General features: G+C 40.9%; 2 protein-coding genes across 4 annotated transcripts in view; both read right to left on the reverse strand.

Moving 5' to 3' along the window:
• The window catches only part of pip5k1ab (phosphatidylinositol-4-phosphate 5-kinase, type I, alpha, b), a 182,460-nt gene extending 171,438 nt beyond the window's left edge, over positions 1 to 11,022 (reverse strand). The window contains exons 1-16 of one of the 2 annotated variants that reach the window (XM_079343803.1): positions 10,902 to 11,022; positions 7,853 to 7,887; positions 7,276 to 7,368; positions 6,943 to 7,073; positions 6,713 to 6,830; positions 5,969 to 6,121; positions 5,588 to 5,887; positions 3,621 to 3,856; positions 3,418 to 3,501; positions 3,258 to 3,306; positions 2,419 to 2,503; positions 2,136 to 2,306; positions 1,875 to 2,007; positions 1,730 to 1,792; positions 1,527 to 1,626; positions 101 to 1,436 (exon numbers count right to left, since the gene is read on the reverse strand). In XM_079343803.1, coding sequence (XP_079199929.1) covers positions 1,434 to 1,436; positions 1,527 to 1,626; positions 1,730 to 1,792; positions 1,875 to 2,007; positions 2,136 to 2,306; positions 2,419 to 2,503; positions 3,258 to 3,306; positions 3,418 to 3,501; positions 3,621 to 3,856; positions 5,588 to 5,887; positions 5,969 to 6,121; positions 6,713 to 6,830; positions 6,943 to 7,073; positions 7,276 to 7,368; positions 7,853 to 7,887; positions 10,902 to 10,947 — 1,800 coding nt within the window. In that variant the 5' untranslated portion in view covers positions 10,948 to 11,022 and the 3' untranslated portion in view covers positions 101 to 1,433. Of the gene's footprint in view, positions 1 to 48; positions 1,437 to 1,526; positions 1,627 to 1,729; positions 1,793 to 1,874; positions 2,008 to 2,135; positions 2,307 to 2,418; positions 2,504 to 3,257; positions 3,307 to 3,417; positions 3,502 to 3,620; positions 3,857 to 5,587; positions 5,888 to 5,968; positions 6,122 to 6,712; positions 6,831 to 6,942; positions 7,074 to 7,275; positions 7,369 to 7,852; positions 7,888 to 10,901 lie in introns of both variants that reach the window. The other variant, XM_079343802.1, reaches the window with a different exon arrangement.
• Positions 11,023 to 12,545: 1,523 nt separating this feature from the next.
• Positions 12,546 to 19,582, reverse strand: ecm1b (extracellular matrix protein 1b). Of its 2 annotated transcripts, none has more exons than XM_079344937.1 (11): positions 19,417 to 19,582; positions 18,720 to 18,773; positions 18,129 to 18,197; positions 17,892 to 17,954; positions 17,779 to 17,814; positions 17,401 to 17,681; positions 15,577 to 15,782; positions 13,816 to 14,098; positions 13,531 to 13,733; positions 13,213 to 13,300; positions 12,546 to 13,077 (listed from the first exon to the last, which is right to left on the reverse strand). In XM_079344937.1, exons 1-11 carry the CDS (start codon positions 19,484 to 19,486, stop codon positions 12,895 to 12,897), a joined length of 1,536 nt encoding a protein of 511 aa, XP_079201063.1. In that variant the 5' UTR covers positions 19,487 to 19,582; the 3' UTR covers positions 12,546 to 12,894. The 2 variants fall into 2 exon arrangements, with proteins under 2 accessions (XP_079201063.1, XP_079201062.1); XM_079344936.1 differs by having other exon boundaries at positions 18,720 to 18,768; positions 19,409 to 19,581.
• Positions 19,583 to 21,230: the final 1,648 nt, after the last annotated feature.

A 21,230-nucleotide genomic window follows, 5' to 3' on the forward strand; every position in this document is an offset into this window, starting at 1 on the left:
CTGATATTGACTCATCTAGTTGAGTACTGTGTTAAATCTAATGGAGACAGCAATGTGATAGACCTTGTAATGTTGAGAGGCTTCTTTTTTTGTCCAAAACTTCATAATATTGCATCATTATGGATCTTATGGCTGACACCTCTGGTGTTTACATACAATCTGAATGCTTTGAAAAGCCTGACAGCCGGATGCTTGCTCCAGACAGAGAGATGGAAGTTTGTTAGACTGCAGCTGTCCTGATGAGGCAGGTTTCTCTTTCAAACTACAACACTGACCTGTAAAAAAAAAACCGGTCAGTTATCAAGTGTTAGGAAAGGGATTAACGTGTAAGGCACGGACAAATGTCAGAAGCTGAAAATGATACATTAGCTAAACGGGTAGAATTCATATACATGGCCGGCAATGCTTCTCTCCTCGAGGTTCAGTCCTATAGTTGGGCACATATGGTCACATCAGAAGGGGAGATTTTTCCGGGGTTGTAACAAATGTGGCCTGCAGACTGCCGTGTTAACAGTAAGACACATTCTGTATATGAAAAACATTGTGATGTACATTCAGCGGTTTCCAGATCTATTCCGACCTCTTCAGCCCCGCTGTGACTTCCAGCTGAACAACTTAGGACGCACACGTGAAATAATAAGGACTGTACAAGCGCTTCAACCCATTCTTCTACTGTTTCAAACGAAATACTGAACGTCCACAATAAGCAAAAAAAAAAAAAAAAAAAAAAAAAAGCAGCAGCACGTGTTCATTTAAAAACAAGCACTGGTAACTCGGCCATGAGGAGTGCTGACAGGAAATGGATGTGTGGTAACAGAAACACTAGCGTGAGAATCACAGAGAAGTGAACCCACTTAGGCTGTGCATGAACACACAGGGAAATATTCATGTGTATTACTAAGGCAGGCTTTGCCCTTCATGTGCTCGCGTGTTCCTGCTTTATCGCTCCATACCGCGAGAAAAAAAGAAGGAAAAAGGGATGATTGACATTCCATGAAGAGTTTGACTTCCTTCACCATTCACAGGTGAATGAAGCTTTGTGTACAATATACCATTAATGTTTCAGTCTGTGATGTCATTGCAGTATCCTTCATGTTGTTCACACGTCTTGCACGTTTTGATGCTAGAGCTACTAAAGAGCTGCCAGTTCAGAGCTGCAAGCCCTTTTTTTTCTTCATGTAGCTAAACAGTTGGTCATTAGTTCATTTGGGGGTAAATGTGTGCGCACAGTGACAGTGTTAACAGCCAGGGCCTACCACACACTCTGTCCTTCATTCAGAACCTCTACTGCAACTCGCTGCTTCGTCCAGTCATCCCTTTATTTACTTCACGGGTGAGAGAACAACAGAGGTGCAGCCGAGGGTCCGTGTTGGATGGGCGTCCTTTCTTCCATCCATATATTCTACATCTTGTCCTTGTGTCTTTCTTTTTTTTTACTATAAAAATGAAAGAAGAGTGAGCGTTAAAATGGTTAGATAAATACACCACGTGCTTTTAGTGGCTGTGCAAAAAATAATGATTCTTACAAAACAGATGTTGGTCTCGGGTACGATGTCTGAGAGTGAAACTACATCTTCATTTCCGGACAGGTTGCCTGAATTATCTGCGGCACCTTCGGCCCCAAAACTGAGAGAAAAAGCAAACAAACGAGACAGGATTACTGAAACAAGCAAGATCAAATTAATTAATTTTAAACTCATGTGGCTTTAGTTGTTACTGTCTTCTGTACCTGTGAGAAGAACCCTGGTCGAGGTCCGTGTTTGCTGATTTGTGCACTTCCACCCCAACAGACCTGTAGAGGAAAATAAGAGTCAGGGAACAGAACGTAAAAAGGAAATGAGACGGCTGATTTAAAGTGATGCGTTCATTGTTACCGTAGTGGAGGAGAGCCGGAGGCGATTCCTGCGCTCCCTAATGAGGAGGTGGACAGGTTGGCCTCACAGTCAGCAGCGTTTCCTACCAGCGGAGGGGTCCTCGGGACCAGATCTGGTCTGCCTGACGGCACCCCTAAAAGACCACCCAAACAAAAAAAAACCCTTTCCTAATCAAACCCCAGTTTCTCCAATCTCAGGGTGTCATTGTGCTTTAAGATACATTAAAGGTTGACAGGTCTGGTTTTATGGCTCAGTTCTTACCGCCGTCTGCTTCGGAGTCTGTGCTTTTATAGTGGCTGTGGTAGACTAGTCTGGAGTCCATGTATGACTGTCCGGTTGCGTGGGAGAGTGGGGTAGGACCTCCAAGGGTGGGGGCCCTCCTAAGACCCCCCTGACCTCCACCACGACTCTTCTTAGATGGTGATGGTTTTACTAAAAGGAGGTGAAGGTAAAAAGGAAAAGTTTCATAAAGAGCGGCAGGATTTCTTTTTGCCCTCGTGGAATATTATTAAGCATTGAAATATACACTTGCTTGATTACTTACATGGAATTTTCTTGAACACTGTGTTGCACATGAACTGCTGGAAACGGTCTGCATAGAAGCCAGGTCTGTGAACTGAAACTGTGTCCTGATGCAGAAAAACACCAGAGCTGTTAGAACCTGACAGAATCTATTCCTCAGGACTACTTTCAAACTGTTTCATTTAAACATATTGATCTTCCATTTATGTTAACAGTCAAGCTAAAGATAGAGTCAGGAAGCTTTTCCTCCTAAATTAAATATGTAATGCAGCTCAGTCAGCACTTATGGGCCTCCATACATGTGTGCTGGTGACTGTCTGCAGATACCCTCCTCTCTGCCTCTCATTTGATGTTCTGTTTTGGGGAGCTGGTGTGTTTCGCCCAGCCAATGACAGCGCACACGTGAGTTTAGGATCGGATACAACTGAGGGATCGGACGTAGCAGCAAAGAAGAGAAAATAAAATCATAGTGAGGCGACGAGCGGAGCAGATAGAGCTCCTTCCCTAAACGAGGGTGAAACGTGTGATGTCACAAACTGACAGGCAGGTGTCAAACACCCGTTGGCTTGCTTGTACAAACTTGCAGTGTATTTACAAGCAGTAAACGTGCACACTATGTCATGCTGTGGGCGTGCGTTTCTGGTGGCGATGAGCCCAGGGGTTTAAATGCTGAAACGTGCTCCTCTCAAATGTGACGTATTTAAAAGGGTTTGTGTTGACTGTATTTTTTAAATACAGTTATGCGTCTGCCTATGAACTTATTAGTTCACCGACTGCCGGAAACGGTTTTCACTCAGTTTCAGTGCTTTACAATACAAAACCTGTTCAGCGTTTTAGAATATCTCGACTGCAGGCTCTTACCCCGTCATGAACCAAGGCCTTCCAGGAGTGCTCCAACTTCTTAATAAACCTGAAGAAATAATAAGACATGAAGAAATGTCAACGGTTACTGTGAAAGAGGAAGGTTGTTCATGATTAAGAATGTTTCTTGAAAGTCATCTCACTGCTCTGAGACACAAACCTGTAGGACTGGAGAATGTCAATGATACCGATGTAGATCAGTAGTCTTTCTCCTTTAGTATTACGAGATGGAATACCACCCATGCTGAAAGAGACAGAACACTTAAAAAATGCATTTCCATGTTGCAATTACAAAATAGATCTACAAAAAAACACAAAAATTTCAGCTCCGCTCTTTGCTAGCCAAGTGTTTTTCAGACTTACTGGTCTTCTGAATCCAAAACCCCCTTCCCCCGAGCCTCCCCCTGAATGGACTCCATGGCTGTGCAGTAAAGGCTTCTCTGGGCCTGTGGTCTTCGCTGATCGGGGGTCACTGCTCCCTCTGACCCCCCGCTGTCCCCTGAATTGCCCCCGCCGCGCTCTCGCTCCCGACTTGCCTGGTCCATGTTGTGGACGCCCATCAGCAAACTGTAATCCATGATCTTGAAGCTCTGCAGGAGCTGCATGCCGATAAAAGAAGAGAGTTGATATGAGGAGAAAATAATCAAGACCCCAGAGACATTCAGAGGCAATTTCAGAAAATGAGATGTGATTTTTCAGGGGGGCAAGAACCAGAACCTTCACACTCTGAAACATTAATATTTAACCCGACGTTGTGTGGTTCATCTGCAGTTTAAGTGTTTTATTACAAAAAGTATGACCGAAATGCTTTTCTTTAGTTCATTTTCTTAAAAGGTAAAATATTGTTTTTTTTAAATCTTTTAATATTTTTTAAAAAGGATGATATTCATGATGTTGACTCTACCACTTAGAACATTATTGCACCAGAAAGAAGAGCTGAGCAGCAACAATGAGCTGGCACAATGGAAGACACACAATCAAAATGGCAAATAGACAGAGTGGTCATGATGGCAGAGAAGATAATAGATGGGAGCTGGTCAATTGATTCCTCACAGAGCCCTGACGTAAATGCAGGTCGCCTGGAATAGTAGAGTACAAAGCACTTAGAGAGAGAGAGAAAGTGACGGAGAGCTTCGATGAGTACATGATGTGATGTTTGCGAGTTGTTTTGCCTCCCTGACTCTGAACCAACACTCCACTTGTATCAGAGCGTCCTGTGTTCACTGGCATGGTCAATGCAGCCAGTCTCGTCCATCCTTTGAAAAGGGATCTTCCCTCAAAGTAAACAAAGTATCAGCTTGCAGTGTCAGGCAAGCCTGAGTCATCTCTTTAAACTGGACTTGGTGGTGATCCATCAGTGGAGCTCCATATCAAACTATTCAAAGTTCCTTTGTAACAATCCTTAATGAAATGCTCAGAGTATAAAAAGAACAGATGCTTTAAAACAAACTCAACTAACAACACAAATTAGAATTGTCTAGCTCCCATAATATAACATCCAGTACATTACTGGTGAAAATGATGCTAATACTTGCTATCAAATATTACATTTTATAACTCAAAATTACATTAAATAGGACATATTGTCTCCCTTTTCCATCTTTCATTATAACAGTCCCCCTGTGCTCTAAATGAAACATCTGTGCTGAGCTTTTATCAAAATATAACATGAATCAAGCAGCAGAGGAAGTTCGTGACCCTGTAGAAACCAGCTCTCTCAGAACGCTCCGCTTTGGTGTGTGCGTCTCTTTAAATGCAATGAGACCCCGCTGAGTTTCCCCAGTAGAAATCACTCCTCTATAGTGAGAATAAAAATGATGGACCTGTGTAAAAGTGATGCTTTAGTCTGGAGATGGAGTCTATGGGTGGAGATACCAGGGAAAGGGGAGGGGATTTTCTTACCAGGATCCAACTTGTGATGTCACAAACGCACACTTTTCTCTGCGTGGTAAGACTAAGGCAGACCACAAACAAAAGACTGGATGGATTTATGTCAAATGTTGTGGGTCAACAGACACATTAATCAAATAAATGTTCAAAAACCCTGTGAAAGTGGATTTTTCATAATATGTCCCCTTTAATAGAAAAACACTTTGGATTTAAACGGGCTTTGAATTGTTGGGGAATATTTTTGCGGGCTCATAACTAAAGTCTCAATGTTCAATGTTTTGTTTCCATGTGACAACATTTTTTTTAATTCTGAACAAAGTTTGTTGATAAAAGGCCACAATGATAACCCATCCTGATCAGGATGAGTCTGGTTTGGCTACGAAACACAAAAATGGAATATCGACCTATCGGTGGATGAAAACAATCGTCTCTGGGCTCACCAAGCAGTCTCTCTGGATGGTCTTGCACAGGGCATTGTAGTTTTCTGCTTCCAGCAGCAGGCCGTCAGGCAGGTCCTGGATGAAGTCCAGGTCTTTGTGAGTTGGAACCGCCTTTTCTCTCTCCTTAGGGGAAGCTCGTCTTTTATACGTGGAGCCCTTCAGGTCGTATTTGAGGTGCATGGGGATGATCCGAGGGAGCAGATTGTTCATCACTACAATACGGATATTCTTGCCACCTGCCTGGACGCAATAGAGTCCATAGAACTTGGGTAGCAGGGTGCGTTTGTTCTGGTTTATATTCTGGTAGAAAAAGGAAGATTACAGATTAGAAATCTGAAAAACACAAGAGCCCCAAATGATGTCAGCTTTCATCAGGCTCACCATAAAGTAACCAGGCAGAAGTTTTTGGAGGAACTCGGCCTCTTTGTGTTGAACAGTCTTGATGATGAACTCGTCATCGCTTGACACGTAGAAGAGGGATCCGCTGGCCCCGGGGTTAGACAGCTCAATCAACGGCTCGTTACACAGAGAGTACTAGAAGAAAAAAATATGCAAAATATCAACATGACAAAAACCATGTTGCAATATGACGCTTTTTGCATCACATGAAGAAAACTTTCAAGCAAAGAAAAACAAATTTTTCTCGTCTCAGGGCAAAATGAGGGCTGGATTCACGACCATTCAACACTACTACCATGTTTCTAATGATACACAGCTTCATGCAAATGGGTGAAGTATCCCTTTAAAGTGGCGGCTCTGCTAGAGAAAACGCCTAACTTTAGTTAACACAATATAAACATTAACAATACAAGCGATAAAGTCTGACCCTTCATCTCTTTGGAAAATATCTCCATATATCCTACACACTGCCCAGCACTAGTTGAAAGAACCATGAGTGAAGTTTGAAACAAAAGATTTTTATTTTTTTTTTTAATGATCTTGCACACGGCTGCAGACAGTTGGGAAATAATCAGACTTCAGACTGTGAAGCTTCAAAATGTCGAGGAAGGATCAAATGCCTGGACCAAAGCCCTCCACAGAAGAAACACTGTAACATTTGCCTTAAGCCATAACAGGAGTCGTTTGTTGTCAACACAGTCGTGCGTGTGTCGAGTAAACACTGACCAGGTAGTCGTCTGGACGGATGCCAAAGAGTTCTCTGAAGTAACGGAAGGCAATCGGAGCATAAGTCTTGAAACGGAAGTCGCTGTAGTGATGGGCCGGGGTCAGGTTACTGCCCTCGCTGGAAAAAAAAGGTGAGAATGACAGAATAGAGAGGAAGGAGATTGAACGCCAGATAACAAACAAAAAACCCTTCCACGAACACAAGGTGTGGTCAGACTTGTGTTCCTCACCTGGGGAAGAAGATGCTTTCCACCACCACAAAGTCCTGCATGAGAACATCCCTTTCGGCCTTCTGGCTCAAGCTGCCGACTGTGTGAGTGATGCCCAGCTGGATGGCACCTTTCAGGGCGGATGATGTGGTCTAGAGAGGTCAGAGGAGCAAAGACAGTAAGTGATGGAACATTTCATTCCGCTGACTCCCTCTGTTTCAGTCCTCATGTTTCGGCGTCTATGCGAGACGAATTCTACTTTTAGATCTGAAACAGCGTTTTACACCTCGCAGGTTAAGTGCTGTGTGAGTGAAAGGAACAACACCGCTCTCAACTCCAAACCATGAAGCCAACCTTTTTATAGGTGGTCTCTCCTGTGGTGGTCTCAACGCCCCGATGTCCGATGGTCTTCTTCATACTCTGGGTGGTGCCTGAGGACCCGGGTATCTGAGGAGAGGGGACCGACAGAAAGATGTGCGTTTATGCTTGTGAACACAGGGGACAAAGAGCTGGCTGGTTTTTGGTTTTTTTTTCCAGCTTGGGGCGACATGGGGATGAACATCTTCACATGACAGCCGCATCAAGTCGGATCAAACCAGCTGACCAGTCGCTCAACTCTCAGCCAGGGTCAACCTCTGAAGCGTGGGAAGGGAGTGACTTCAAACACCTTGAACTCTTTGTTCAGTACGTAACTACAAGGACTTTTAGTTTTACATTTTCATTTGACTTACAGCCTCTTTGATATCAACTCACTTCCCTCCACTTCTAACACTTTTTGATTTTCAACTCCGTGGCCTTACAAACATAAACTCTGACCCGTTTCCTCTTCCCTCCCGAGTGCCTAACACGATCAACATTTGCATTACTGGAATATGTGCGACACACAGGAGGTGTTTCATCTTCTTAGTGACACAATAACCGATGTCCTCACCTCTTGAGGGGCCATTTTACGGATGCCGCTGGTCCCTGGAAATAAAGAAAAGAAAATGGAGTTAAGATGGTTTCAAAACACAACAAGACAGAAACATTAAAGAACTCTGAAGGAGCGGGGGAAAAAAACAAAGTCTCGAGGAACAAGCTGACTCCCTTGTTTAGACCCAACTCCATGACACCTTTGTTGGCAGTCGAGAGTGAATTGGATGCTTGAAATCATTTTACAGACTTGGAGTTGGCAGCCTTAAACGTGGCAGAATTTGTTAGTCAAAGTGTTAGAATCCCTCGGCCGGTTGGTTAGAAGGACTTATGAGGAGTACTGGTCGGTGACGCTGATGAGCAGCACGTCTAAATGTGGACGCAGTTACTGGATGCTGTCCCCGATACTCCAGCTCACTGTGAACTGGAACTACTTCTCCCCCGAGCAGGCTGCTCCAGATTCACCAGGTCCCTGCGGACGGTTTTGTGCTCCACACCGCCTCCTTTTGAAAAACACAGCCTACTTTGTGTTTTCACTTTAACTTCTGCTTCTTTCTCCATTTACTCCTACATGCTTACATTAAGAGCCCATTGTGCCACTCAGCTAAACAGCATAAAAGAGCAGCTTCTGGACGGTCAAGTAAGACATTTTAAAAGGTTTGAGCCAAAGCGAGAAGACCTTTTGATTGTATAATGAACTCAAATTGAAATACATCTAAAAACCCACCTGTACAGACAATCCTTCATGTAATCAATTACCCTTCCTTATGCCTACTTTTTTTACATTTTAATTTTTCTTTCTTTGTATATGTTTTCTTGTTTTTACTTTTTGCATTTGTGAAGAACCTTTTAACAAATTGTTTTAAAGGTGTTATATAAATAAATACTTACTTTTTGTAAAAGGGCACACAGTGATTAAATAATACTGGCTATCCTGTCTCCTTATGTAAACGTGCTGTTTAAACCTACTATCTCACCCACTGTGCAACAACCTCTAGCCTGTAACCAATGGCAACATGTATCCAATGCTGCAGTGCCTCAGGTCAATATATACAAAAAGGATCCTGGGTAGACAGTTCACCTGTAGTAATGATCTTGTGTGGGACAATTATGCTACGAGCGACAGATTCAATCCCGACAATGAGCGAACAGCGAGAGCACACGTCAACCCCGAGAAAGGAGGGAGTGTTATTAATAATAAGATTATTAATATGACACAACCAGTGAACGCCATGCATCGTCTCAGGACACACACAGCAAACATCCAGAAAAACAATGAAACAACATCCTGCCCACATCCCCCTTCTTATGTAAAGCCACACAGTACATCATCACTACTCATGCAGCTTCTGCTCACGCACACCCATGCCAGTACCTCGCTGCAACGCTCTCCTCCAGAACTGAGTCCTAATATCTGTGGAGCAGGACATGGTCAGCCTCACTTCCTCTACTGGACGAGCAACACCCAACGCCATTAAAACACGTCAGCATACTAGCTGCTCAAATTGCAATAAGACTACCAATCAGCAATCAATTTTTTTTAAATGAACAACTTCTGTTGTTTAAGACAACAACAGTGCAAAAGCCCTGGTTTGCTTGATTTTCTTTTTAAGAGTAAAAGTGCAAAGAGAGGTTCGGACAAATGGTTGGATATGACAAGTCCTTTAGTGAAGAAGTCTTGGGCTCTGTCAGACATTGTTTATCTAATTCACAGCACTTTATGGACAAAATGTCAATCGAGGACATAATTGTCAGATTAATGGCTAGTAAAAATAAGTGTAAGAGCAATCTTCATTTCGAACAGTCAACGCAACACTAAATCTTGAGACAGTCTGGGCAGCAGGATGAGGATAAGGAACACTCAACCCTATCCAATTACTTAACAATGACAGGCCTAACAACAATGGATAATCCATCTGTTCCTCTCTGTACACTAAACAACTCCCTGCCAACCGCGTCTACATGTAGCCTGCGGCCTGTACAAGACAATAATATGGGACATGCTCTCCACTAACATCATTTTCTGCCCATGAAGCCTCCAAAAATACACTGGTTCTTTCCCTGAGAAGGAAACAAGGCCAAGTACGGATACCACATTATGTTACTGTCACTCCAGTCTCCCTGAGTGTGTGTGTGTGTGTGTGTGTGTGTTTGACAGAAGGCTGTATTTGTACAGTCGAGGGCTCTCGGCCATGTGGGAGCGAGAAGGGTGCTTTGAAGCCACTATTTTTATTCACTGATTCAGAAAGGGTGGCTGCAATGAGAAGAGTAACTCCTCTATGCACAGAGACGCACAACTAACTGGATTAGCAAAATGCAGCATGGCATTGATCCACTCCTCAGGAAATAAGAAACCTCTTATAAGGACTTGTACTGCACACAACCCGTCTGTGTGGCTGCTGAAAACAGAAAAATCTAATTTACAGAGCACAGATTGTCCCACATCATTATAAGATATTTACTCCACTTCATAAACTAAAATGGAAATAACAAGTCTATGTTATGGACTAAAAGGCTGTAGAAGATCAATCAGAGGGAAGTTATTTAAAATATTAAATAGTAAAGTTAACCACAAACATAAGCAAACAGAACAGACAGAGAAAGGAGTTTACTTTGATAGATTGGAAAATTTGAAACAGCAGCCCTATCAATTTTTGAATACTTTTATTTGTTTAAGCTGATAATCAGGATAATTAACATAAAATCCAGATATCAACACAATTAAACCAACGTGGTGCCAAGATCAACATCATCAAACACTATTTATCCGAACATATAGTTCAATATGAATAGGAGCTGCTACCTGATTAATTATGTGTTTGATCAAACGAATAACCTCATATTAAGTAAGCTTTATCAACTATGTAGTTAAACAAGCTAACCATGTCTGGTTTCATTTGTTTGTTAGGTTGAATGCCTCGATGCTAACTAGCCAAGTGGCTAACCTGGACTTGATGAAGCCTTAGTCAACGAATTAAAACACTTCCATCCCAGCAAAAGGTGGAAAAAAGGTCTGTTTGAGCATTCAGTTACAGTCAACAGGGGAATAATTGTTAGCAAAGAGATACCTGTCGGGGCTGAAGATCCCGAGTCTGCTGTTCCAGCAGTCGCCATTATGGTTTGGTTGTTCACATCAGAGAGCCCACAGTGACGCAGGAGCACCACAGCGCCCCCAGCGGACTGAAGTGGAACAGCGTCATTCAGGGTGCTGTCGATCGGTCCATTATCATAACAAATATTTTAGAAATGTTCTTCAAATTCACTTTTCTCATCAGAGGGTTCAGAAATCATATAAATAAACGCCGTTGTCTTCTATCAACAAACACAGATCCCATCTTCTGTCATTATTCACAATACACCCAGCAACACAGTAGAAATAAATAAAAGAACACGATGTCTGTATTTAGCTGAGGCTGCAGCCTCAGCTAAATAATAAGTAGAGATAGAGAAACACTAAAAATATATTATACAAACCTTATAACGGTAATACACAGAACAGTGCCTTGCTCAAGACGAGAGGTGTTTTGGCACCTTTCGAGCTACCAGACCAACTGTTGGTCCGCATTGGGAGATGAACCGGCGACCCCAAATTCCCAACAGCCTGAGCTACTGCCGCCTCTAAAAGCTGCCGTCCCTTTGGCATACTTCTTGGTATTAAGACATGGATTTGTGGTCATCTTTAAGTGGTGTTTTGGAATTTATGTATTTCAGTTTCCACCTTATTGATAGGTGGTCATTAGTGTGAATGCTTGAAAGCATTCACACTAGTGTTATTATATTTAACCCTCTATGGCATGGTGTTGCCCTCAGTCAACAAACCACTATTTTGGCTCACAAACTGCCCCCTTGATTTTAAAAAAAAATAAAAAAAATCACATAACAACCCTAATGACAAGTCTGTGACCAATGAAATTTGAGGTGGGCGAGGGTTTGACCTTCCGCCTGGGGTCTGGATCGTCCTTTTTGGGACCATAGCCGGCTTGGACACACTGCTACCAGAAGGTAAGATCAAGTTAGCTTTTTAACATGTTTGCATTTAAATAACTTTGTCTAAAAAACATCTGTGATGTGCATGAATATGTAAAGAAGCATATTTGATTGGGTAGAGACACTTTTGTTCTTTATTTATATACAAAAAATGTAGTTTTTCATTCGTTGCCTCAGGGCAACATTGTGCAGTGAGACCACTTTTATTTACACAATAATGGATGTGCAGGAATGCATAGTTATCACTATAATCTGTTATTTTTCCCACTAGAATCAGGTTTGAGGGAGAGATAATGAGATCAGGGTTCAGTCAGTAGAGTAACATACTGTATTTAATGAACTCGTGAGTATGTATGCATCAGTGGGTGAAGAGAAGTATATGACCTATTATTATTATTTCATTCTTTCTGGTTTCTTTTGAAAACAGCTGACCTGCCTGAAGAGAATGAGTCTGTGGATGAAGAGCAAAATGAAGATGGTGAAGCAGAGGATGATGTTCCATGCTTACCACGGTGGAGAGAACACCCCACAGTGCCAACATCACTGATTATACAGAATACAATTTTCATGATTGAGGACCCCCAAGCTCTGAAAAACTACTTTTTCCTCCTAAAATAAAAAGTCATGCCATAGAGGGTTAAGGAACTTATTTGTGTTCCAACACATTTGAATGCTGTTAAACGTACAACTGGTGCTGTGTGCAAAACAGTAAACCACACAAAAGCTGAATTAAAAGACATTTTATTTAAGGCTGTGTTGATTTGTTCTTATAAAAGGAAGACGACTGAACTTTCTCCAAATAAATCAAACAAAAGTATTTTATATTAAAAGTGTAAAGAGCAGTCTGTTAAAACAGAGGTACAGAGACTGTCTCTTTTACAATCTAAATATTTCGAAACATTTCTGTTTCTATATAAACGTATGCGTGTGATAACAATGATCGTCATGTGATGAAAATATGCATGTAACACTGGCAGTAGTGATGCTGAGCTGGGTCCGTGTTATGAATATTCTTACAGACCTCTTAATAGAATTTGTGCTGAAGACATTTGTTCTTCTTCAGAGGTCACAGGTTTAAGACAGAGGGCATCTCTTCTTCTTCCTTTGACGTAAGCTCTTAGCTTTGGTGATGGCCTCCATGACAATATTTGAGATACACTCTGGAGCGTCTTGTGAAGAAGGCTTGCGGCAACAACGGCGGACAGCAGGGGGAGACGGCTGCTTTGATGAACACAGATTCTCTGACATTTCCTTAAGCTTCATTAAGCGGAACCAGGCCAGAGGAAAGAGAAGATTGTAATTCAACAAATGAACACGTTTCAAACTATTACATTAAGAGATGGTCATCTTATCAGATTTGGGACAGAATACCTATTTTTCTTTTCAACTCACCCTTTGATCAAAACAACTGCTCTTCTCTTTTTCAGCCAAGGGGCAGCATTGGTGTACAAAACTTTTGAGAGGAAAACCAACAGGGTACCTAAACACAGTGACATTGTTATTACATTTCTAAAAGTGCATTCTTGAAATATTATAAAGATAATCAATAAATGAAATACTGTTTAAAAAAGAGTTTGCCGCATATATATGATGAGATTCTGGTGCTTGAGGTAATTGAGGTTTTCTTGGATGTGACATTAACAGAATCAAAAACAAAGCATTTGAAACGAAAGTGATAAGGTGGGTAGAATAGCTGACATTATGTCTTACTTTTTCTTGATGATTTTGTGGGTGTCACAGATGTTTTGAAGTGTGACCTCCTCCGTGGCAGAAGTCACATTAAAATAGGGGTCGGGGGAAACATTTTGGAAGCAACTGTATCGATCAGTTGCCTCACCCCCTGTGGAACAGCAGTGAAAATCCACCTGTTCACCATTCTCACCCAGGCAAAACTTGTCAAGCTCGTCACGCCACTAACAAGACACAAAGGGAGAAATGATGTGAGAACCTCAAATGGTTGTGTATGAAAATTATTTTTGTTGTTGCGGGTTTCACCTTCTGCTCGACACAGTTGAGAACATTCTTATTCTGTTTGCAGCATTGTTTGAATCCCTTTTCTACACGATTAACGGTCTTTGCTTGACGAGCAACTAATTCATAGCCTGAATCTGGCAGGCACTTGACACTATAGAGTGGACGCAGCTTGTGGTTTTGGCACAGTGATTCAATGACATGCATTGTGGGTCTTCCAGGAGGGAAGTTGATGTCAACTTTCTGGTCTGAAGATGTTTTTTTCATCTTCTGTCTTCTGTTTCCTCTATAGAGAGTTGTCACTGACCTGCAATGCACGAGACATTATGTCAAAATTAATGTCTGAACTTTTGAAGCCTTTAAAATGATTTGAATAATACAAAGTATGTTTTGCAGTTTGAGTTGCCTAAATAATACTAATTACCGTAAATTCCGGACTATAAGCCGCTACTTTTTTCTCACACTTCGAGCACTGCGGCTTCTACTCCGGTGCGGCTAATGCATGGATTTTTTATGGGGGACAATGAGCTTCTGCCGCAAAAACATTTGACTTCGTCACGTCGGATCTTAATATCAGTCATTTTGCGCTTCATGCACGCACCCTCATGATGGAAAACACACGGAGAAATACATATGATGCAGCTTTCATGTTAAAGGCGATCGACCTGGCTGTCAAAGAAGCTAACAGAGCTGCTGCATTTTAAGATGACACTGACAGCGACAACAGAGACTGAGGAAGTGAGTAATGAAGTCATTCTGAGGCAGTGAATGGATGGACTTTTTCTTGTGAAATATATTACGGTCATCTTTTTCATCAGCCGTGTTACAGACACCGTCGGCTAGGCTTCATATTGTAACGGTTCATGTTGTAAAGTCAGTAGTTGATAATGTGTTCATAATTCCGATTATGTGGAGAGTCAGTGAATGCACCAGCGAGAACGCGTTGAGTGGCTGTATGAGAGAACGCTGGGGGAGAGAGTTGGATTGTTACGGCAAGTTATGGTTTTGCTCTCTGCTGTAAACGGCGTGGTCACGGCCGACAGTGATCGGGTTATTAAAAGTTATTATTTGAACGCTCTCGTCGTCCTTTAACGTCCGTACGGACGCTACAGTATTTGCGGATGTTACCGGTAGCCTACGTCTGTGTAAATAGCTCTTGTTATAGCGTGGACACCTGCGGCTTATAATCAAGTGCGGCTTATATATGTACAAATACATTTATTTACTTATTTTTAGCCGGTGCGGCTTATATCCAGGTGCGCTCAATAGTACGGAATTTACGGTAATAGACTGTCCGACTTTCACCTAAACTAACGAAGTATGGTTTTACTTTATTTGATACTGTCTTAAATGTCCAACCTGTCTCGTTAGACTTAAGTCCTAACTGAAAGTATAAATCCTTAAAAGGAAGACACATTTGTAGTAAAGCTATTTTGGGCACATTGACAAGTTTGTTTTTTTTTGGGGGGGGGGGGGGGGGGGGGGGGGGGTACCAATTGATAGTTTATGACAGAGAAACAAATAATTTCAGACATTGAAAACAAAAGAATTAATTGTAAGTCATAAATTTTTTCAAATAATATTGTAAGACATATTTGCATGCCCTTCAACAATTAAAAGTGGCTTTAGAAACAGGCCTTTGTCTTTGTTTAGTTTTAAGGGAAGTCAAAGAGAAAAGCACAGCCTGTATTTTTCCTGGAATATTAAACATTTTGGTTTCTTAGTGATGCTACTTAACTCAAATAACATCATCCTCATTACTGCTCATTGAACTCCCCTGCATACCTCTGACAAGTGTTGGGGTCAAAGTTGAAGCCGTCAGCGAAAGGAAGTTCTTCCACGGGCAGCTCTTCTGTTGGCATGTAGCTGGGATTGGGAGCGTTGTTGTCGAAGCACTTCAGTCTGTCACTGCCTCTTAGTCTGCAGCAGTCATAAAGACGATCCTTTACTGATGAGTCTTCTGAACAGAAAGATTCAACAGACAGCTCCCACTGCAGCAAAGAAACGAAAAGAAAAAAAACGACAGTCAGGTGTATGAAATAATACTTGCATAATGTCTGACTTCCTATGGTCAGTCACTGAGTGGAAATTGAAAACAAACATGTCAAGAGGAAGGTATTACGATTCAGTAATGTTTAAGTAATGCTTTATTCATGTAATAATATGAGACAGGTTTGTTGTTTGCCTTCAGACAGCTCCTGAAGCCATGCCAAGGCCTGTCTGTTATGTCTGTTAGGCTGGGCTGTACTCAATGTGCTTATCTAGTGCAAACGCCCAAGGCCTTCTGCTTTGTTTAAAAATCCCAAGTACCATCATCTCAGCAATGTGGAGAATGTTTCATGCCCTATTTATACTCAAGTTATATAAAAACACTGTGTTTGGCGTGAGTTCATGACATAAAGCCTACTACATAACAGTTACAACAATCAAGTTCAGATGAATAGAAAGTTACAGAAACTTTCAGATATTCGAGTTCTCGCTCTACAGGAAGCATTAAGTGGATGATTACTTTCTAAGATTAGAACATATGCATTTCAATCCAATTTCCTTGCAACGTTTCCTGATATCATTAAGGTGTTTATCATGTTTCAACGTCACTCCAAAAAATGGATTGCGTTGGAACTAGGCATGGAAGATTTGAGGAAAAACACGATATGGGATCAAACTTTTCAGTATCGTGGAAACATTAGGAAGTGTGAAAAATAAACAAAAAAAGTGCTAAAGACTAAATTGGCTCAAGTCAATCCATGTAGCAAGATGAATTCAGAACTAAATCTATAATAAAAAGGTGTCAAGGCATGGTTTTTTTGCACAAAAGACATACAGTACTCCAACACATACAAAATTCAACTCTCATAAGGAAAGAGGGAAGAAAGACTTGAGCTGGTGAGGTAAAAAACCAGAGGAGGCCTTACAATGGCCCCTCGACAATTTAGTATATTTTAGTCATAACACGAAGAAAACTACAGAATAAATAGAAGAGAAGACATTGTTTATAGATATTTCTAATTAATTCAGGCTATTGAAAATGCTAATATCACAAAAATGATAAAATTGTTGTAAATAACACAGCCCTCATTGAGACTAATGAAAAGACACAGTCAAAAGGGTGGTCTTGTTTTGAACTAGAACGTCTGCAGATTATTTCCTTAAACTTCCCGATATGTTATTATCCACTTAAGTTTGGCACAACAAGGGATGAAAAATCCCTTTTTTTAATCCTTCTGTTCCCTGGCTGTAGAAGAACTGGTGTTCACCAGCTACGGTTTCTATTACAATCTAAAGTTCATACAGCAACATTACTAATGTTTTATTGTTAAAAACATTAACAGTATTGCCTGAATGGGACAAAGGATAACAAACTGAAGAAAAATAATTGGATCCAACTGTATGAGGGCAAAGTCGAGTGGAATCAGCAGTCAATAAGTGAATGAAATAGTAGATTTAAAACACATTCTTTTTAGTAGTATGCAAGATAAGATGCAGACCTCCTGATTTATACATACCAAGAAATAAAGGGAGGATAAACCAAGATAAATCAGAGTAAGAACACACAGGATATCATACGGTTATTTACAGTGAAAAAATGCTAATGTTGCCAAAACTTACTGCCTGTGTGGCACAACACAGAGTCACTTCCCCCTCCCACGTCTGGTTCCCTTTGCAGCACATACTGAACCAAGACTCCGCCCTGTTGACAGCACTGGCCCTTCTCCTCTGCTGGCCAAAAGCAGAGGCAGGGAAGTAATTGTCTGGGTAGAGGGGACGATGTTCTCTATGGTGACAAATGGCTTGGAGATTGTCAGAAGTCGGACGGCCGAGAGGAAACTGCACGGGATAGTCAATTAATGAAGGACGCTTGTATGAACGGGGTCCAAAACTTGGTCGTCCTAAGAGGAGGGGACAGAAATCATTCTGTAAGTAATCACTATGACAGTGAAAGGAGGCAAAATAAAATCAAGATAAAGACATGAAACAGATACTAACGTCCTCTTGGTGTCAAGCTTCCTGGTCTGGAACTCCCTAACAGAATAAAATTGTGTTACGTATTACTGTTCAAGTGTTGTTCTCCATATCATTGCTAAATCATTACAGCCTACCTGTCTCTCTCAGGATATCGTGCTGTTCAGGCGAAGACACTCTCACCTGCTCAATGGGGAACTCTTTACAAACAGAGAAAACAACAAATGTGATGGTTCAGACATCTTTGGTCGTAGCACTGACTATTTGCCAGACTAAAGCGAGTTAAGGCAGAGTGTTGAAAATGAGAAAGTGCACACCCAGTTATGTAGTAATTTATACATTTTACCAACATTATGTTAAGAGGTTAACAGTACCTTTGGGATCAAGAAGTTCTGATAAGTCCACCTCTGACTGCAACATGAACTGATTGGGTTCTTGCATCTCTGAAACACACATGGATATCTTTAAACAACAAGTTAGCTTTGAATCAAATTTCTAAACAGGAAATAATATGAAGGAGCTTGTTCATACCTCTCTCTCTCTCTCTCTCTTTTTCCTAAACTATACTTGAAATGTAAATACTTCAATTGAAACGTAATCTGTCATGCTGACAGAGTCTGACACATGGACACAGCAGCCGAATAGATTTTCTTTTATACACATAATTCTTCTAAGATTCACATAATTTCTGATCAGACAGCAACATTTCCTCAATATTATTCTTCCAGACTTTGGAAAGCTCCATAAAGAGCCCTAACAACACAGAAGCATTTTAAAAAGGAAGAACATCCCATGGAATTGAAACTGAGCTTCATGTGTGAGAAAAATTAGGGAAGCCTCACATCCATGTTCAACGTCTAATATACCCTCCTGAAGTCATAAGAGTTGGCTAAATGCCACTGTGTACATATGAGCTTCTAATTGGTCCCTGCAGAGATACCACACTGGCATGTGAATACACTCACCTTGCATGATTTTGTCAAGGTCAAAGGTGACCTCACGCTGCTCAATGTACTCATCTGGAAAAAGTTGTACACATAAAGAGAAAGAGAGGGCAAAAAGCCAGAAAAAGTTATGCAACTGTTCACATTTTTTTTATGCACAAATGATGCAGGAAGAAGGCCAACGGTGAAAACAAGTATTCCTTTAGTTGAGAATTAGGCTTATAATAAAAGCAAAACGACAACTTTTGGGCAACATTATGCTTTCTAATTACTTCTGTCAGTACAATTTCAACGTTATCAAAAATATGTAGCCTAGCTTAAAATTAGGAGCTACAATAAGGTTTGCATCATTCAATCATACACATGATATGTCAATGTTGTTAAAGTGGAGCTGATTTAATCTTTGACAATCACATACATTGAGTAGTAAAGTATAAGTGCAATAAAATGAAATAAAAAATCACTGCTTCAAAAGAAGAACTATAGACTACATCCTATACTTATTGTTTAAGTGAATATGAAGGTACAGCCATCAGAAAACGAGTGAATTCGTGTACTTATGATTCATCCTAGTAAGACTACAGGCAAAATAACGCACTTACAGTACATAAGCTCAGGCGAACAAAAATGGAACCCGGCGTCCAGCAGCAGCCAAGAAGTAAACAACAACTTTTAGCATGAGCAAGTCAACAACAACAAAGTGGAACGACAAACTTACATTCAGTCGCTGAGCTCAGTAAAACCAAAACAAGCGCGGTGGAGCAGACCAGAGCTCCGGACGACCCCATGGTGTGGCTGTAAGAGTGTGTCCGCTGTGTCTGTCCCGCTGCTGCTGGTTCTGGCTTACAAGGAGAGAGAGAGAGAGACGCCCTGAGAACACGCTCGCTCGGTCCCTAATAGGTCCAACAGACGTGTCCGTGTTGCCCGTCTGTGCAGTTTTTATGCGTGTTGTTGGGTTTCAGGGGGAAAGATAGAAGGCAGGGCGAAAAGAGGGAGGGTGGGAAGTTTTTCAACGTGACTCATAGAGAATCCGCTTAAATCCTGGGTGCTGGGAAATTATCATTTTGTAGGCTGTTAAATTAGAGCATGTTTGAACTTGATTCTTCTGTAGGCCTAAATGATTTCCCCCCAGAACTGTTCCCTTACCATATTTACAATCAATCGTTCATATATATACATATACTATATACTACATATAGATTATGAAGGGTGTTTTAAGGTCATAGCTAAATATGTTTTCATTGTTTATTCATCAGAGTCCATATGTGCCTTTGTACATTACCAACAAATGCTTCAAGAACGAACGATTCCTTTTCAGTGTAATATTTTATTGTAGGCTATAGGATATCACTTTGATGTTACAAAAGGTGGTATTTAAATATATAGTATATTACAAAAAGAGCAGCAGAGTCAGTTATATTTTCCTGTGAGTAGCCAATTCATTAAGTCAATACAGCCTACTACATTTAAAGCTAATAAAGATTTTTTCGTGGAAATGTGGAAATGTCTTAAAATCTCAAGGCTGTTGGCTAAAACATGAACTTCTACTTCCACAAGGTCTGTGTGCTGAGGAGTCTGTCAGTGAAAGGGAAATTAAACTTGTCTTGTTAAAGAGGTGAAGTGCACCTCTAAATTCTAAACGTTTCTGAAAGTATTAGTTTTTCCTTGAAACACTTTAAATACATTAAAGGAATCAGTTATTATCAAGATAATGTTACTTGTTCCCTCAATTCTTAAATTTGCTTGCACGCCTAAGGCCTTAAATTCTTTATCTCTCACTGAGTTTGAATCCAGGGTCAACACAGCCCACAGATTCCAGTGTTGAGCAAAGACTCAACGTCCACTCAAGCCCTCCAAACAACATTCTTGTAAAAAGAAAAAAAGAAAAAAACAACAACAAAACAAATCTGGGTGAAGAAGAACTCCTGTTTTGATGTGCAAATAAGTTCTTAAGAAATTATACTGTTCTTAGGAAAACAATCAGGAATTACGTTTAAGAACTTCTTAACTTTTGTCTTCAGCATCTTTCTAAGTGTTATCCTACTGAACAAATCAAGAGGAAAAAAGTTTTTCATTGCTGTAAACAATAGGGGTCCGGAAACTGTACAGAAATCCCCTATAGAGCTTTAGCAAACAAGAGAGAGAGGGCTGTAATACAATCTCTTCCTGAAGAGATCTACAATTGGTTTTCAAAGTTTTTAGACAATTTAAACATTTAAAAATGAGTAGATAATGTTTCAAATATGTCCAGAAGTTGAGATTGCATGTTTGCGCCTTTTTAATGATCCAGAACAGTTTAATTGGTTTAGCATTTTGGGAAAAAAGTAACCACAGTAGGAAAATTAAAGCATGGATCCATAACTTTGGATGTAGTAGTTTGTTCCGGGAACTGAGAGTTGTGTTTTCTGCTGTTCAAGAGGAGGGGGAGAAAAAGTTAAAATAGAACTTCTTAAGGGAACTAAAAATCAGTGCATTTAGAAAGTTGCTATAACAAAAGATGACAAAGTTCCCACTAGCATCTGCCATGAAGTC

Source organism: Symphodus melops, assembly GCF_947650265.1.
Source record: "Symphodus melops genome assembly, chromosome: 5".
NCBI lineage: Eukaryota > Metazoa > Chordata > Actinopteri > Labriformes > Labridae > Symphodus > Symphodus melops.

Bases quoted from the DNA above. Each gene is read 5' to 3' on its own strand.
- ecm1b (XM_079344936.1), bottom strand. From the start codon at position 19,486: ATGGGGTCGTCCGGAGCTCTGGTCTGCTCCACCGCGCTTGTTTTGGTT. The intron at 17,682-17,778 runs GTTAGTATCTGT...CCCTCCTCTTAG, and splicing joins AAGCTTGACACCAAGAGGAC to GACGACCAAGTTTTGGACCC. The intron at 15,783-17,400 runs GTAAGTTTTGGC...TCTTTGCTGCAG, and splicing joins TGTGTTGTGCCACACAGGCA to TGGGAGCTGTCTGTTGAATC.